Raw genomic sequence first — 17,624 nt, 5'->3', positions numbered from 1 at the left:
CAAACTGTATTTTCAAAGTAAGGAACATAGGCACCAAGTTGCCGTTTGGGGTTGTATAAGGGTTAAAATGATGAACTGATGGAAAGGCTGCATTCCGAGGTGAAGAATATAAGTTTCTTTCTTGCTCTCTATTTATAAATCACAATAGTTGGGCTCGACTTTTAACTTTACATGTGGACCTCTCTCTCTGCATTTGTGTCTTTCAATGTCTTTGTAATCGAAGATTGGGCCACACCAAGTAAATTTTATGGATGACGTCCGCGCGCGCATTGATTTTGGCCTGTTCCTAGAAAAAAAAACAAGGAATTCCGCTTTCTGTAACTATGACCAAAGAGTCACGACAGTGCCGCAAATCATCCGATTGACGTGAAACCCGTAACGCGAAAACAGGACAGGACGACAACTGCTGTTCCACCTGATTTATTGCTGTTTTTATGATGGATAAAAGACTTCTCGCTTGTTGCACTGTGTCACCTCATTCAATTTGTGTCCTAACATTTGTCGTCTTTTAGTATATTTCTATTCTAGGCATCTTGTTTTTTAGGGCCCTTCTTGTTTTTTTTTTCGCCCTCTCGCATTAGATTTAGGGTCTCCAAAGGACGTCATCCATAAAATTTACTTGGTGTGGCCTTGAGCTAATTGCTTGGCGGGAACATAAGACAGGAGTTGGACCATGCAACTTGAGTGGGCCCCACGGAATAGTTTGACATTCAGCCAAAACGGCGACAGCCTTAGCTCCGGGATGTCGGTCATCAACTTTTCTAGGAACTGCGTCCGCAGGACTTCCTGTACTCCCTGGCTAGGCTGTAGCCTCCACCAGCTGCCTTTCTACTGGCACACGGATCGTAGCAGTCGGCAAAAAGGGAGAGTAAAATTGGCCAGGGGAGTCAGTCCGCGGAAGGTTCTCAGTCTTGCGGCCAACCCCAAGCGGCGGCCAAACTCCCCTGGCATATATTCTCTTATATACAGCCAGCGTACTATTAAATAGTCTGGTAGAGACTAAGGCTGAGTTACTAGCAATGTGGAGGTGTACAATAACCGCTCGACAAAGGGTGAGTAACATATTATTATATCTCGCCGCAATGTCACAGTATATCCCTTCTGAGTATTCTGACGAGGATTCGCTACGTGTAAAGCGTACCTACATTTAGTGTAGGACTCTAGGAGGCTATCAGAATCTAGTTATTTGCCTTATCGTAATATTAGTATCGGAAAATTGCAATGTAGAAAATTTCTTTGTGACTTTCTTGGCATGGATGGATCGACCTTCTTGCGATAGACTATTTTGTGCATTGCTTTCATGTCACCAGTTAAGTAAAACCGTTTAAATCATTCTAAGGCCTTTCTAATCTATAGCAAGCTATCCCGACCTACACAGTTTTAAACTGAGAGCTTTTCTGCCCGATACAAACTGGTAATTCATGCACTTTTCTTGTTCGTTAGCATCCTAAGTTACAATGAATGAAGACCTTTATCCCCTTTATTGTACATGCATACCCCATAATTCCATGCCCGTAGCCAGGGGGTTCGGAAGAACCCCCACAAGGCTCAAAAGTCCACTTTTTTTTAATCTTAAGGTCAAAATTTTTTTCTTTAAAAGGTTGACTGATTTGTATCACCAGTGGGGTTAGAATCGTAGAAAAACTGCTCACCTTGTCATATTGAATAAAAAGTTATCTCTGATTTTCCCTTTGAAATCCTCTCAAAACGCAGGAAATGCCATTTCAGGAGGTTCAATTTTAAAAATATTCCGGAGCATGCCCCCGGACCCCCTAGAAAACTTACCTACGGCGCTCGACGGTCCCTCAGACAGTGGGAAGAACCTCTCAAGGGTCCCCAAGCAAAATCCTGGCTACGGCCATGCATTCGACACTCGATCGCGAGTTTACTAGTCCAATAAGTAATCTCCAAGCAGATGCACGCTGGGAGTCGATACCGTTACGTTTCCTAGATGACATTTTCTGTGACAAACTGCCTGTAGTCCCTATAACTAGATCTATTGAAAACTAGATGCCCAAGTTGTGACAGAGCAGGGGACCTAGTGTAACGATTTTGCATTCCAACATCTCCCTTAGCATCTACCAGGCTTTCGGAAGCGACTGAAAATATTACAAATTTTAATTGATCAAATAGACAGATAACATGCCAGGGGAGCGGCAAACTGTACTCTTCAGCGGACCAACTCCCCTGGAATTTTTTCATCTGTCTATTTGACCAATTTCTGCTCTTTTTTATTAGATCATATCATCATCATATATATATGGAGTTAGAAGATTTTAATAGATAGGCGAATGTTCCATTCTGTACATGCGAGGTCTCACGAATTCAGTTCGCTAGCTATCGTCTAATATCTTTGCTATCTAAATCTGTAATCTCACAATTTCAAACAGTAGATCGTCAACTTTGACAATATTTAGACGGCATCCCTGCCGTTGGAAATAAAACAAAGTTTTCCCGCGTGACCATACACGTGAGGCTTTTTGTTTGAGTCCAAAGTTCACAGTTGCATCAGTCTACGATCAGGTACAGATTGTTGGGTATCAGAAAGATATCGAAACAGGAATAAGGAGTTCAAGTTCAAGTTGAGTAAATTTGAAGAAGTTGTTCCCCACAGAAAGGTTTCCAAGACATGTGGGAGTTCAGAAAGTAAAAGTGACACGATAAACTTCTAGACGGCTCTAGACCGCTTTTTAGACTGTAGACAAAAGAGTTGAGACGTCACTTCATATCAGTACTTTCATTGGTCAAAACTGGTCACATGACCCACAGTCTAAATTTACACCGGTAATGACGACATTTCTATCACAGCTGATTGGTCAATTTGATCACATGACTAGAACTATTTGGACGCCTTCCGCTAGCTTACTACTAGGCTGGGGCGACGAAGTGGGGTAAGAGATTTGAGAAAGCGGGGAATTTTTATCCTCTTTTCGGGGGACACTGGGTTCTGTGTGCTGAAGTTTTACTGTGTGTGGCGTCTGTAAGCCTTGCACTGTCTTGAGACTTCTTAAGGGGGTGATCAACAGTGTGTCTGTACCAATTTTAAGGACTTTCGTGTGAGGGACGCAGCGAGGGGAAAACACAGCAACAACACCATGATGGAAGTAGAGTATCCTCAAAACATGCCTGTGCCCAACAAGGTACGTATTTCAATTGTTGTCATTCATCAGAACAACGCTGATTCTTGCTGTTGAGTATAAAGAAATATTTCTTCAGGTGTTGGTATATAGTGTCATCATATACAAGTGTTTTGTACCACGTATGTGGGAGAAGCAAGGGGGCGGAACCGCACTTAATTCAGTGACTGAGTGAGGGCCCAGGGTTTGCGACTTCGCCAACCGGACTGTTACACCGCTCTGTCTGGACGGAATTCTTGATCTATATGACGAGAAATCGTAATACATTGTTGAGGATTGAGATCGACGATTTACTGATGATATGTCGGCTTCCCAGTTCCTCTCAGGAACTTGTGGTGGTAGTTTTTGTCGTCAGCTTGTGGTGATGTCTCCGGGTGGTACGATGAAAACAGACCGTCCTTTCCCGGTTCCGCGCCATTATTTTCGTTCAGAGATGTCGACAAAGTAGCTTAGGATGTGATAATCGATATAGTCTATGTTTTGAAGTTGTCACTCGTCTAGAAACGCCTGTATTTTACTAATTTGATTGACAGCTGTCCGCTAGAGTTCCGTCCGCTCGGTCATTGCATAACCGGATGTACGTCACGAGACTCTCAAATTACAATGATCGCATGCGCAGTGGGTAAATCTGTCAGCGAGATTTTGCCGACTCATGCTGGGCCCATTGAGGTGCCGAATGGGGGCTAATTTTCACAAAAACTGCCGCTAAAACCAGCCGCCACGCTTGTGTAAAAGGTCGCAGGGACTCCGGGAATCGTTTGGGACGAGAAGGGACCAAGAGGAAGCGTTCTAGCGGGTGTATGTCGGTTGTCGTGTGGGCTACGTTCGGTGCCATGCCTGTTGCGCGGTTTCCGTAACGTTTCCCACTGCCCCCCTCCCTCCTCCCCACACCTCACCGGGCCCCAACCCAACCGCAAGGCGGACCTGACTACAGCATTACGTCAGTTTCTACAAACAGACCGGCCCTGACCAGACCGTCATCATTTCAAGAACTGGAACCTTCCACCACGAAAACAAAAACAGCTCTCATATTTTGCGAGGAAAAGCCGGTGGCGCAGTTCTTTTTAGTGCCGGTTGAGCAGGCGAAAATGGAGTAGACTGGAGCACGTTGTTGCCGAGAGAATTCGATAAGGGTTCTTTGTTCTGTGTCACTGCCTTTGTCTTTGTACTCAACGAGGGGGGCTGAGAGGAAGAAAGAAAAGACCGATCGAGGAAGTTACCGAGCTTTCATCCGGGTGACGTTGAACATCCTTTCCGAAATTATGGTGAAGAAACATTTCTACGATGGACTAGTGCAGCTCGCCATTCTGTTCAGTTTGCTTGGGACGGACATAAACTCTTATCTGAACAGCCAAGACCAACAGAACCAAGGAATCAGTCTCACCGAGATCATCCAGGGACAAAACCTTGCTCTGACTCAATCCCCGAGTCCGTTCAACCCGAATTTGTTGACCGGTTACCTGAATTTAAAATCGGCACACCATGATCGGTATGAGAGGGAGCGAGAGATTCTCCAAGAGCTGCACCAGCTCAAGCCCAGCTCCAAGGCTTTCCCGTTGGACATTACGGCCCTTTTGTTAGAAGGAGGACTGCAGACGGAGGAAGGGACACATGCAACAGCTGAAGAACCGACTTCCCAAGGAGCAGAACCAAACCTAGGACATCCCGCGAATGACGAAGTTGAAGGAGCCACAGGTCCCTCCCCAGTTGGGGACCTTACAAAAGAGGTAGCCTTGGTCACCGATTTATAAAAAAAAAAAATATGTTCATATGAAAGTATTCTGAAGAAAAAGCCAGAACAAAATATTTTGCTGATGAAATATGTGTTATCCATTGTTTGGATAGGAGGGTCAGTGTCCTTTGTGTTGCTGGGGCCCATTGTTTGCTTTCTTGGCTTCAAGTCACATGGTAAAGGTGGCCAGGAAATGCTATGCAGGATTCTGTATACTAGTACTTGGAAATGTCAAATGTAGTACTGCGAAAACTGTAAATCATGTTGTTGTGTGTCTACTCAACAAAGGATTATTTGTTTTGAAAGAACCATCTCTTGTTTATGGCATGTTCTGGGCTTGGCATGGCAAGATTTTAGCTCGTGATCTCATATAAAGGTCACAGTGGTTAAAATTAGAGAGAGACCTTGAAATATAATCAACACTGCCGGCCTCGGATAAAACTGGGACAGTTCCAGATGATAGATTTCTTGTCTACCATGAACCCCGTTTTAGAGAGACCTTGAAATAAAATCAACACTGTGGCCTCGGATAAAACTGGGACACTTCAGTTCTTGTCTGCTGTGGCCCCCATTTTCTGGACTACAGTTAAAGTAAGGTGTGATAATTGGTCCAAAAGTGAATTGGTGTTAAGTGTGTCATAAAAATTATACTGCACGGTAATAGCCAACAGATTCAGCTTTTATGTCTTGTCATTTGTGGATCCAAAGTAGTGAATCTGTCCTTTCTGTAGGATTTCCTTTTGTTTGGATCAAGTGTACAAAACTGAAAGTAGTAGTGAGCTCTAATGGAATGTGTGGGAGGAATTGAGTGTGTTGTTACTTCCTCAAGGATTCTAAAATGTATCATTTTGGGCAGCTGTTCTGAAAGCAAGGCCTCATGGGAACTGAGTCAATGTCATGTGACCGTTGCCTAGCAACCAACAGGTGTGGCAGCCCCCTAGGGCCATATTGACAGTTCACAGTGCAACTTAATTCCCTGTCGCAACTTTATATATATATATAATTGCCAGGACTAAACAAACCTGTCTACCTACCTTGTATGTGCAAACAGTCAAGTCAAACAACAGAATAGCTTTTCTGTGGTTGCGTGACTGAGTGCTGGTTATATTGACCAACGCCCATGGAATCAGGCCAAGTTCCACTGATCCCCACATGGTGATTGACAGCAGCTGTTGACAGGAGAAGGGTGTGGGGTTTATGCAATCTGACAATTATGCAAGCAACTCATCCATTATACAGACATATGTGAGAAAACCATGCCACCAAATATTTGCCAATGGAATGATACAATAATACAAGGTAATTTTGAGAACAGATGAATTGGTTCACTCAGCCTAAAGAACAAAAGAATATTTGGGTGCACCAGATAAAATCATTAGACAAGTACTACAACAAAGGCCAGCATATACTGGCTTGTCGTAAAAGTATCTATATGCTACCGCAAATTCACAATACCAGCTAGTATTGCTGTGAATTTTTTTGCCTGGAATTTTTTTTTTTTTCGTTCGCCCATGTGCACTAGTTTTGGGGGTCTTCAGAGTATGTCATCAATAAAGTTAAGCCTAATGATATAGACTATGACATTGAATTTAAATCTCTGCTCTCTCTTGTCTTTCAGGACATGGACCTTATCAAGGTGTTGTGGCAGCAGGACATTGACCTGGGTGCCGGGCTGGAAGTGTTCGATGCAGGGCTACGCCAGCAGGAGCTGGAGAAACAACGGGCCCTGGAGAAGGAGAAGGAAGAGTGCAGCAAGGCACAGGAGTGGCAGGAAGGAGTGGACTACTTTGTGGACTCTGAGACAGGAGAACACATCCCTCTGCCACCCAGACAGCCTGAGATGGCACCGCAACAGGTGAGATTTCAATACTTCAATTTTCACCTTAAAACAAGGCTCATACGAACCACATACATGTTACATTAGGGAACTGTAAAGACAGATGTTTGTTGACCTTAGACTTGAAAAGTTAAAGGTTGTACCCATTTGGGAAGCATTCACAAGGAAGCTTGTTCCATAGTGATGTAGTTCTAGGAAAGAAGCTTTCAGCATGGAACTTTCTCCTGAGAGAAATGGTGATTTGCTTCTGTAGTACATGTAGTAGCAAAATGTGCATCTGTCATGTAATCTTCTATGAAGAACTTTATGTTGCAAACCATATGTGACCAAAATTTCGTTTTGTTTTCAGCCATCCACTGATCCTATAATGACGATGGACCAGTGCATGCAGTACCTACAGAATATGATGCCGGTACCAGAGTCAGAACAACCACAGGTTCCAAGTCCTCCAGCTACGGTGAGGCTTTTCTCTTAGAGTTTTTTGTCTCCAAGTTTGATGCTGCTGTGTTGAAGTCAGCACAATAAGTATGATGCGATGGTCATTGGTGTTGTATGAATTGTTTTGTTGTGGAATAAACAGAATGTGACTAAGAATGTTGTTTATGGTTGTTTTCAGGTCCCAGATTTGGACCAGACGTTGCAGGATTTAGCCAGTATTGAGGAACTGGGGTTGGGTCTGCCACAACAGTACAGCTACAGCCACAACACACAAGGTACAGGGACTAACCTTTAATACATCTAACCCTTAGATGGCACAGTGTTTTCATTCAAAAAGCCATACCAACCTATGAGAGACTCCAACATGAAAATGGATTGCTCCCTTCTTAGCTGCCTACCAAAAGACTGTCACTCTCTGACACTGTAAGACTAATAGTAATACCCTCTCCTTCGACTTGAACTAGATGGAGGTCCTACAAAAATGTACAATTGCAGAAACAAAGTTAGATATATGGAAACCAAGTTCTGTATGTAGAAAAGGGTAAAAAAAAAACCTGCTATTGAAGATTGATAACACCAATACATAGGTTGATTTGGTTGTGTAGAATGAAAACTGACTAGTTCTTGTGTTGATCTTCAGACACAGTAAGCCAGCCCAGCCCAGTGTCCAACATCAACACCAACGTCAGCCTGGTGAACGCCATCAACGCCACGCTGGACGACGGCCTGCTTCCTGCGGCCGATCTGCCCGGTGATGACCACAACCTGAGCCAGATGCCCATCATGGACAACTTTGATCTCAACATGACACAGCTTCTCCTGAACACGGACCCGTCCGAGTTTGACCAGCTGCTGTCCGGAGGGATGCTGGACGACGGCAGCCTGATGGACGTGGACTTCAACATCAGCGAGGCCGGGAGCGACTCCGGGCTCTCGCTTCATGACAACGAAACGTCCTCCATGTCGGAGCACGAGTCCAGCTCGGCCTACGACATGAGCTCCAACTGTGACGGCGGCAGCGAGTGTGACATGGACATGCTGGGTGCCACCGGCGTGTCTCGGACGGAGGTCCCTGGGGTCCAGTTCGAGGAGAGCGATGCAGAGGAAGGCGCCGTCGGTTACCAGCCTGTCTTCAAGTCGTGCGGGATGGAAGCCATCGGGAACCACAGCTACTCAGGGAACCAGCCCGGTGACCAACCGTCCTTCCAGGCCTCCAAGGAGCACGTCAACCACAACCACACCTACCCGCTCCCGCCCGGCTCCGAGAAGCAGCACATGCGCCGGGGCGGCTCGTCACGCCGAAACGGCACCCCTCCGCGAGGCTCGGACAACAACGGCAAGGGCGGGAGGAGGAGGTCGAAAGACGAGCGCCGGGCCAAGCAGCTGAAGGTTCCCTTTTCCATCGACAGGATCATCTTTACTCCCGTTGATGACTTCAACGACATGCTGACCCAACATCCGCTGACTGACGCACAGCTCCAACTCATCCGAGACATCCGCCGCCGGGGCAAAAATAAGGTAACAATCATTGACTCACTGCCTGCAATTTTACACATTGTATCTAGAATGTGTTTGTGGTTATCATTTGTACTGTTCTGTAAAACTTGCCACTACCTAGTGTTAGCATGAGTTAACTATTATATTAACGTGCAAAACATGGTTTTGTTTGTACAGATAGCAGCGCAGAACTGCAGAAAAAGGAAGATTGACACCATCTACACCCTAGACGACGATGTCAAACAACTGATGGAAGACAAAGAACGGCTGATCAAAGAACGGGGCATGATCGACAAGAACCTGCGCACCATGCGGGAAAAGTTCGACAAGCTCTACGAGGAGGTGTTCCGCTCGCTGCGCGACGACAACGGGCAGCCCTACTCTCCCGACGAATTCTCCCTCCAGCAGACAAGCGATGGGAACGTGTTCCTGGTTCCAACCAACTCTACCGTGTCCTCGACTGCAACACGCACAAACCCAAAGGGGAAGAAGAGAAAAGGGTCAAAGAACAGCAAGTAGATAAGTGTGTAACGCGTAAGCACACGAGTGCTGTCTCAACTTAAGGCTAAATCTTAAGTGTCTTGTAACGAGTTTGAAAAGTTACCTTGTTGTAACTAAGAAAGTGACCAGTAAGATTGGAAGAAGGTTATAGTGTGAACGAATTACAACAATGTAGCATCGCCTGGATGTTAGCTAGCAGGGATACAGAGCAGTCCAGTTCTAGCCTTGTGCAATACCTAAATATGCTGAAGGCAAAGTTGAAAAAATGTCTTTGGGCAGTTACTTCTGAATCCACAATTAGTTTTTTTAATTTGATATTTCTTTAAAAAAAACTAGTTCTTCAAGGCAGGTTTGAAGAAATTGAAGTTTTTGCTGTTCAATATTGTGCTTCAGTTTTCTGTTTGAAGTTATGTTCTACAGACGGGGTCAATAGAAAAATGTGCAGAAAGAGTGAGCAGCAATGTAAATGTGCTTTGTCACTAGTGTTTCAAAGAAAAAAGGTATCTGGCATATCTTGCGTTTCAGTGCTCCCTTCTACAATGCTGTAAATACTTCTTGTAAAAAATTTTCTACGCAGTTAACAAACGTAAATGTTCTGATGATAGTGGAGCTTGCAAGAATCGAGCTAGTGAGGAAGACCACGCTTTCCTCTTAAAGGTGACCATTCTTTCCAAAACAACTTGTAAATATCCCAATGAAGGCGTCCAGAGGACATAGAAGTAGCTTTATACTTCAACATTTGTAAATAGATATGTTGCTCCAAAATGCATAAAGAAAAAAAGAGAAAATATCCTTGTTTTTTTTTAAGTTAGTCATTATTATAGACTAAGTTTTCTTTTTCATGTAAGCCACAAAGCTACAGTAATTGCATCTGGAGAAAAACAAATGTATATAAAAGCAAGGGTTGGATGAATAAAGATATGTTTATTACTAAAGAAAGTGTGTTTGGTATTAATTTTAGCACTAGTTTGTAGGTATCATGAATAAAGTGTCTATTTTTGAGATATCCTCAATTACTGTTTTATATACTACGAGTGGTATGATAAGTTGAGATGTTCGTTTACCACCTTCAGAAATTTTCCATAGCAGTTCAAAAGGAAATGATCTCAAGCCTATTAAGTCAGCCCATGAAAACAGTATGAATACTGACTATTCAAATACTAGTATATCCGAATACTCAAATATGTAAAAGAAGATATAAGGAAACTTGAGGTGAAACTCTTGAAAATCAACCTCCATTGGGGTGAAGCACACCGGGTCACTTAATTATTATCTCTTCTTGATAAGTGTGTTGGGTTCTTAAAATGCTAAAATTAAAGAATGGAGGGTATTTGATTGGTATTTAAAACTACCGGTAGTTTATCCCATCATCACTCAACGCAAACGTTAAGTGTAACTGCAACTTGTGAAGCTAATTTCTGAATCATTGAACACAAGTAAATGGTGTACGAATACGCGTATACACAAAGCTTTCTTAAATCTGGGATATGCAATACACTACTAAGTACCTATTATAAAGTTATTGTTAGTGTCACGTTACTGCGTGATATATAACCCTTGGGTTCACTGCTGCATCACACGAAAAAGCACAAACACACACGTGTACACAACACACTGTCGCCGGTTAAATCCAATACGGATTCACTTGGTGCAGACCACACAGGTCAGCTCGTAGCCGTTGATGTAGGGCCCACAGGGAAGAGAGCCACACTGCGCCTCTACCAGGTACAGCACGGCTCCATCTAGGTTAGCAGCCGATCCTGGTACGAGGTTGGGAGATCCGTCCACACAGATGAAGTTCATGTTGTTTTGGTGAGAGTGGTGTGCCGACATCAGGTAGCCGCTGTACTCCATACTCCACCCCTGAGGACAGGACAGGCGGGCGGGGATCATGACGTGTGCAGACCGACCGGACACGAGACACACCGAGCAGGGGACGTCGTAGTTGTAAGGGTTGGTGATGGACTCCATGTTGTCTGTGGAGAAGTATCCAGAACTGACATGGTACTCAGTCCCGTACATGTAGCTGTTGTGCTGATAACCAGCCCTTGGGTTGTTCCACTCCACATCTTCCAGGGGCAGGCACTGGTGGTCACTCCCACCCCCGTAGTGGTTATGATGTCCACTTCCCACAACACCTAAGGAAATTAAAGGCAAGAGCAAAACCTGGGTGAGCAAAACCTGGGGAAGCTATTGTGGTTCCCTTTGTCAGGTGTATTTCTAGTATATGAGTACAGTTTGAAAATATATGAGCAGAGGACGAATTTACTTTAACACGAGCAGGTCTTATCTGAGTTAGGTGTCCCTAAGAACAAATAGATTAAAAGTTAGGCGTCCTCATTTAAGAGCTTACCGGCGTATATGGTTTCGGCGTTTTCACCGCATTTCTCTCTCCCCCACCGCACGTACACGTCCCCGAAGGTCGGCGTCAGGTCGGCCTGTCTCCGCTCCCTGTGTGCCCCGCTCTCAGCAGCGTCTGTGGCAGGTGAGGCGGTCGGCGCAGGGCGGGAGGTCTGGATGGAAGATACAAATTATACGCTGTACCGTTGAAAGAGCGAAATGGAACGAAAAAAATATGTAACATGTTTTGTTACATCTTTTGTGTTCTTTCCATTTCGCTCTGTTTCGTCTCATTTCGTTCTATATTGATCAATTTCGCACTTTCTGGGCTCCCCTAATGATACTTGTCTTTAGAATCCTTCACATTGACACAGGCAGTGATTTAAACAAGAGGGGGCGCGCGTGTTCCCATCTTCGTGCCTCACAGCGCAGCGCTTTTTTGTTATTGTTTACATTTCCTTTTGGATAGGAAACGTACATCACTGCACTCCTCTGAGTAGTTCGGACATCGCAAAAATGAGAATCACGGTAAAATAAACGGCTATGTATCGTCACCTGTTCTTGGGGGAAGATCATTTTAAGATTCAGACCGATATGTTTAGTACGTCTCTGTAAATGCGTTATGTGAGAGGTATACGGAACGTAGAGACCTGGTTACGTTGTAGTAAAGTAATACGACTACCGTGTGATGTGGACACAGTAAATTCGAAACATGAGAAAGGTTGGACCTTTATACTTGGGGAACAATTAACGGGATAAACTTACGGAAATACCTGGAAAGTTGCTGCGCACTTGTGGTAAACAAAGTTTTAGATGAAGTTCAAATCTACGAACCAAACTTTCCCGGGCCCCCTCCGTTTGATCTTGAAAAAAATTACACTTTGAAATCCAAAATTTTATAATCTTTCTTACCACGAGTTTCTTGAGCTCGGTCACCTCCAGCTGCAGGTCTGACATGGTGACGTAGACCAGCGGCATGAGGACGGCGCACACCAGCACCCCGCCCAGACAGCCTCCCGCCAGGAGCACCAGTCCCGTCCGCCGCCCGCCCTGCCTCTTGTACGGCCTGGTCAGGCCCACACCAGCCAGGGAAGGCACGAAACCTGAAAGAGAAATAAAGAAAAGCGCAGTGAAGTTTCTCTTTTCAGCACTGTACAACACAACCAGTATCAGAAGAAAGTAAGACATTCCCGAAAAAAAGTTGCTATTTTATGACGTAGCGAAACGGGTAAGACGATTTGGCATAGAAAATGGTCTTCTTTGACAACTCACCTTGGTCTATGACAAGTTTCTCCGAAGACATTTCCACGACGCCGACTGTACAAACTTCGGTTTGTAGGAGGAAATAAGGAAATGTCGCAATCCAACAGGTGGTCAAGTTCAAGTGCCCAGACGCAAAGAATCGATGGACTTAAGCACTTTTTTTCGAGGGGTGGGGGCACTGATGAAAACTATAGTAAAACTTTCTGGTCTGTGGCAGTTTTATTGGTATTAGAAGGTGAAGTTTATAGTGAACTGCATACATTGATATTACATGTTATCATCATTCAAAGACGTGTATAACAAGTGCATTCTATATGGAATTTCTTGGTACCCCGAAGATCTTAAATGGTTCAGTCTTCATGTTCTGGCTCTCTGGTTGGTTAGGACTTGCACTGGAAACGCAATGTCTCATGGGATATGTAAAATCGTGGTGATTTGTGATGGTGATAGAAGTGAGAAGCTGAAGTACCTTTAGCCACCACTAGTCGGCGCTTCATCGGCACCATGTCACAGGTGCAGCATTTATGAGATATCTTCAATTACTTTTTTATATACTAGTATGATAAGCCAAGATGTTCGTTTACCACCTTTAGAATGATTCCAAACAAGGAATGATCTCAGAGATTTAATAAATCAGCCCATGACATCAGCATGAATACTAATTTTATTCAAATATATCCGAATATTCAAATATGTAAAAGAAGATTTAAGGTAACTCAAAGAGAAACGCTTTGAAAATTTTGAAAATCATCTTCAATTGGGATGAAGCATGATACATTGTAGGTAGTTAGTAATGTTATGCCACTTTTCTCATACATTCAGCCAAGCATACCGAGTCACCCCTACTCCTTGATAAGTGTGTTGGGTTCTTAAACATGTTAATTTAAAGAATGAAGGGTATTTGATTGGTATCTAAAAATAGATTACCTCATCATCACTCAAGGAAAACTGTAATTATAAGTGTAACCAACTTATGCTAATTCCTTAATCATTGAACACAGAAGTAAAGGGTGTACAAATGCGTGTGTATACAGTATGCTATCTTACATCTGGGATGTGCAATACCGTGACTACTAAAAGTACCGAAGTCATTGTTAGTGTCACGTCACTGCGTGATATGTAACCCTTGGATTCACTGCATCACACGCGAAAAAGCACAAACCACACAACCACACACACTGTCGCAAGTTAAATCCAATAAGGATTCACTTGGTGCAGACCACACAGGTCAGCTCGTAGCCGCTGATGTAGGGCCCACAGGGAAGAGAGCCACACTGCGCCTCCACCAGGTACAGCAGGGCTTGATCATTGTTAGCAGCCGATCCTGGTACGAGGTTGGGAGCTCCGTCCACACAGATGAAGTTCTTGTTGTTGTAGTGGCTGTGCTTTGCTGACATGAGGTAGCCGCTGTACTCCTTACTCCACCCCTGAGGACAGGACAGGCGGGCGGGGATCATGACGTGTGCAGACCGACCGGACACGAGACACACCGAGCAGGGGACGTCGTAGTTACCAGGGTTGGTGATGGACTCCATGTTGTCTGTGGAGAAGTACCCAGCACCGACCTGGTACTCAGTCCCGTACATGTAGCTCTGGTGCTGATTACCGGACACTGGATTGTGCCACTCCACTCCTTCCAGAGGCAGGCACTGGTAGTCACTTCCACCCCCGTGGTGGTGATGATATCCACTTCCCACAACACCTAAGGAAATTAAAGACAAGAGCAAAACCTGAGTAACTTGTAATGCGGGCGCTGTTATTGTAGTTTCCTTTGTCAGATATATTTCCAGTGCTAGAATACGAGTACAGTTTGACAATCTGAGGTTTAATATACATAAACATAAGCAGAACAGGTCTTATTACAGTGTTAAAAAGATCAAAAGTTAGGCGTCCCTAAACACCTACCGTCGTAGATAGTATCGGCGTTTTCACCGCAGTTCTCCCTCCCCCACCGCACGTACACGTCCCCGAAGGACGGCGTCAGGTCGGCCTGTCTCCGCTCCCTGTATGCCCCGCCCTCAGCAGCGTCGTTCAGTCCGTCCTCTGTGTCAGGTGAGGCGGTCGGCGTAGGGCGGAAGGTCTGGATGGAATATACGAATAATACGCTGTATAGAAAGTGTGAAATGGACGAAAAGGAACGAAAGAAAACAAGATATGTAACATGTTACATATTTTGTTTCTTTCCATTTCGTTCTATTTCGCTCCATTTCAATCAATTTCGCGAATGATATTGTGTTTCTTTCCATTTCGTTCTATTTCGCTCCATTTCGCATTTTCTGTGGTCCCGAATGATACTGTCGTCAGAATCCTTCATATTGACACAGGCAGTGATTTACAATTAAGAGGGCGCGCGCGCGTGTTCCCGTATTCGTGCCTCACAATACATTTTGTTGTTTACATTTTCTTTGGTTAAAAGTCGAACGTTAAATTTACTACGAGCAATTTGATATAGCAAATACGAGACTTACGGGGAAACAAACTGTTTATGTCACGTATGAGTCCTCTGTTCTTGTCTAAAAAATAATCATAAAAATTTAGTCCGGTTTTGAGTACCGGTATGTAAATTCTGCTGTAGAGTATAGGGCCTATTCGGAATGTAGAGACGTGACCATCAGTGGTGTCGATAACACGACTGCTCGGTAATGTTGACACAATGAACATGAGAAAGGTTGGCCCTTTATACTTGGGGAACTTACGGAAATACCTGGAAAGTTGCTGCGCACTTGTGGTAAGCAAAGTTGTAGCTAGCGTTTTAGATAAAGTTTAACTCTTCAAACTAATGCCTTTTCCCTCTGAATTATTATGAACAAACTAATCCATAATTTTATATCTTTCTTACCACGAGTTTCTTGAGCTCGGTGATTTCCAGCTGCAGGTCTGACATGGTGACGTAGACCAGCGGCATGAGGACGGCGCACACCAGCACCCCGCCCAGACAGCCTCCCGCCAGGAGCACCAGTCCCGTCCGCCGCCCGCCCTGCCTCTTGTACGGCCTTGTCAGGCCCACACCAGCCAGGGAAGGGACGGAACCTGAAGAGAAATAAAGAAAAGCGCGGTGAAGTTTCTCTTTTCAGCACTGTACAACACAACCAGTATCAGACGAAAGTAAGACATTGCCGAAAAAAAGTTGCTATTTTATGACGTAGCGAAACGGGTAAGAAGATTTGGCATAGAAAATGGTCTTCTTTGACAACTCACCTTGGTCCATGACAAGTTTCTCCGAAGACATTTCCACGACGCCGACTGTACAAACTTTGGTTTGTAGGAGGAAATAAGGAAATGTCGCAATCCAACAGGTGGTCAAGCGCAATACAACTGTTCAGATGCGAAGCATCGATGGACTTCAGTACTTTTTTCGGGGTGGTGGGGAGCACTAATAAAAATTGTAGCAAATCTTTCTGGTCTGTAGTGCCAGCCTTTTATGGTATCAGGTGTAGATAACAGTGAACTGCATACATGGATATCACACGCTCTTGCAATCTATAGACGTGTAGATAGTAAGTGCATTCTGTATGGAAATCCCTCGGTACCCCAAAGATCTTAAATGGTCTAGTCCTCATGTTCTGGCTCTCTGGTTGGTTAGGACAGGCATTGGGAACGCAATGTCTCATGGGATGTGTAAAATCGCGGTGATTTGTGATGGTTATCAGTAGCTGAAGTACCATTACCCATCACTAGTCGGCGCTTGAAGGGCACTACTAGTAAATCACAGTCAGGTGCAGCCAGTTTGACTTTCGCCGGAAATGATTTGAGCCAGGTGAGAAAAATTCAAAATTTCTCACAAGTTCACCAAACTACTAGTACCTCCAAATTTAAATCTTCTTTTCTGCAGCAAAATATGGAAACTCTGAAAAATTGATACACGTGCTGGAATAAACAACATAAGCAAATACAATTTTTTTGTGGGAAAAGCCTGAGAGAAGTAATGAGCAATACTTAACTATGCTCGGTAACAAATTCAGGACAATTTTAGATGGCGAACTGAAAATGTCAATGTTTATTTATTTTACTACAGACATGTAAACATATCACAGCAACAATGTCAACGTATTGTTATGTTTATACCTGTAAAATGTAAATAGGGTCTTTTGAAGTTCTAACACAAAACGTTTTGGTTATGTAAACTGGGCAGTGTTGAGATGACAACAGTAACACAATGCAGCATATTGCAGGAATATAAATAAAATTGTGGTATTCATATCAGTTTGATTTAATCTGCATCGCATTGTGTTTTCTAAATCAAAAGACATTTATGATATAAGTTTCCAAAAATATTTCACCAAGGTGTGATGAAACATATTAACAGGACAAATATACATATAATAAAGGAATTTTAAACCTTGAAATACTGGCTGTCCTGTTTTGGCACTTGCTGCTGAAATGGCCTATCTGTAGATCAAACATAAATATTCATACATAAATAATAGTAATACAACAATCATACTTCAATGACACCTTTCACAGAATGATATCTAATCCAATAATTTTATCAGGTTGGCAAGAGACATTTTAAAAAGGTTCTTTATTCAACAACCTGGTGGAAATCGGAACCAGTTAGAAAGTCAATGGTCACCGAAATGTCAGATGCGAAAACCCCTGGTTGTTGAGAATAGAACCTTTTCATACAATGACGCTTAATGTACTTGTATGTGCATTTTTGTTGTAACACTAGGTATGTAAGTTAACATCAACAATCAAGCTGTAGAAATGTATCAAGGCACAGCAAGAGATGGAGACAAAAGTAACAGAATGGAATGTGCAAAGCTTTACTGTAATTCACTTTGTCTTTATGGCGAAGCAAAATTTCACTGAGGAAAATGAACATGTACATGGAACTTCATGGTGGTGGGAGGGCAAAAACAAATGATTTTGATAACGG

At 43.7% G+C, this 17,624-nt stretch overlaps 2 protein-coding genes across 3 annotated transcripts; one reads left to right on the top strand and one right to left on the bottom strand.

The window, feature by feature from the left end:
- Positions 1-828: 828 nt before the first annotated feature.
- On the top strand, positions 829-10,077 carry LOC109475831 (nuclear factor erythroid 2-related factor 1-like). 2 transcript variants are annotated; one of them, XM_019776624.1, is made up of 7 exons: positions 829-1,052; positions 3,048-3,140; positions 6,488-6,724; positions 7,056-7,163; positions 7,323-7,419; positions 7,785-8,662; positions 8,819-10,077. In XM_019776624.1, the coding sequence occupies exons 1-7, from the start codon at positions 1,020-1,022 to the stop codon at positions 9,158-9,160; spliced, it is 1,788 nt and encodes a 595-aa protein (XP_019632183.1). In that variant the 5' UTR covers positions 829-1,019; the 3' UTR covers positions 9,161-10,077. The 2 variants fall into 2 exon arrangements, with proteins under 2 accessions (XP_019632183.1, XP_019632182.1); XM_019776623.1 differs by lacking the exons at positions 829-1,052; positions 3,048-3,140 and adding an exon at positions 4,400-4,864.
- Positions 10,078-10,195: 118 nt separating this feature from the next.
- Positions 10,196-16,071, bottom strand: LOC109475833. Its single transcript, XM_019776629.1, has 7 exons — positions 15,944-16,071; positions 15,585-15,775; positions 14,651-14,825; positions 14,004-14,447; positions 12,395-12,585; positions 11,496-11,655; positions 10,196-11,280 (listed from the first exon to the last, which is right to left on the bottom strand). The coding sequence occupies exons 1-7, from the start codon at positions 15,972-15,974 to the stop codon at positions 10,784-10,786; spliced, it is 1,689 nt and encodes a 562-aa protein (XP_019632188.1). The 5' UTR covers positions 15,975-16,071; the 3' UTR covers positions 10,196-10,783.
- Positions 16,072-17,624: the final 1,553 nt, after the last annotated feature.

This window comes from Branchiostoma belcheri, unplaced genomic scaffold (assembly GCF_001625305.1).
Source record: "Branchiostoma belcheri isolate BF01 breed outbred unplaced genomic scaffold, Haploidv18h27 scaffold35, whole genome shotgun sequence".
NCBI lineage: Eukaryota > Metazoa > Chordata > Leptocardii > Amphioxiformes > Branchiostomatidae > Branchiostoma > Branchiostoma belcheri.
Note: the sequence above shows the minus strand (reverse complement) of the source record. Positions and strands in the feature narration are given on the sequence as shown.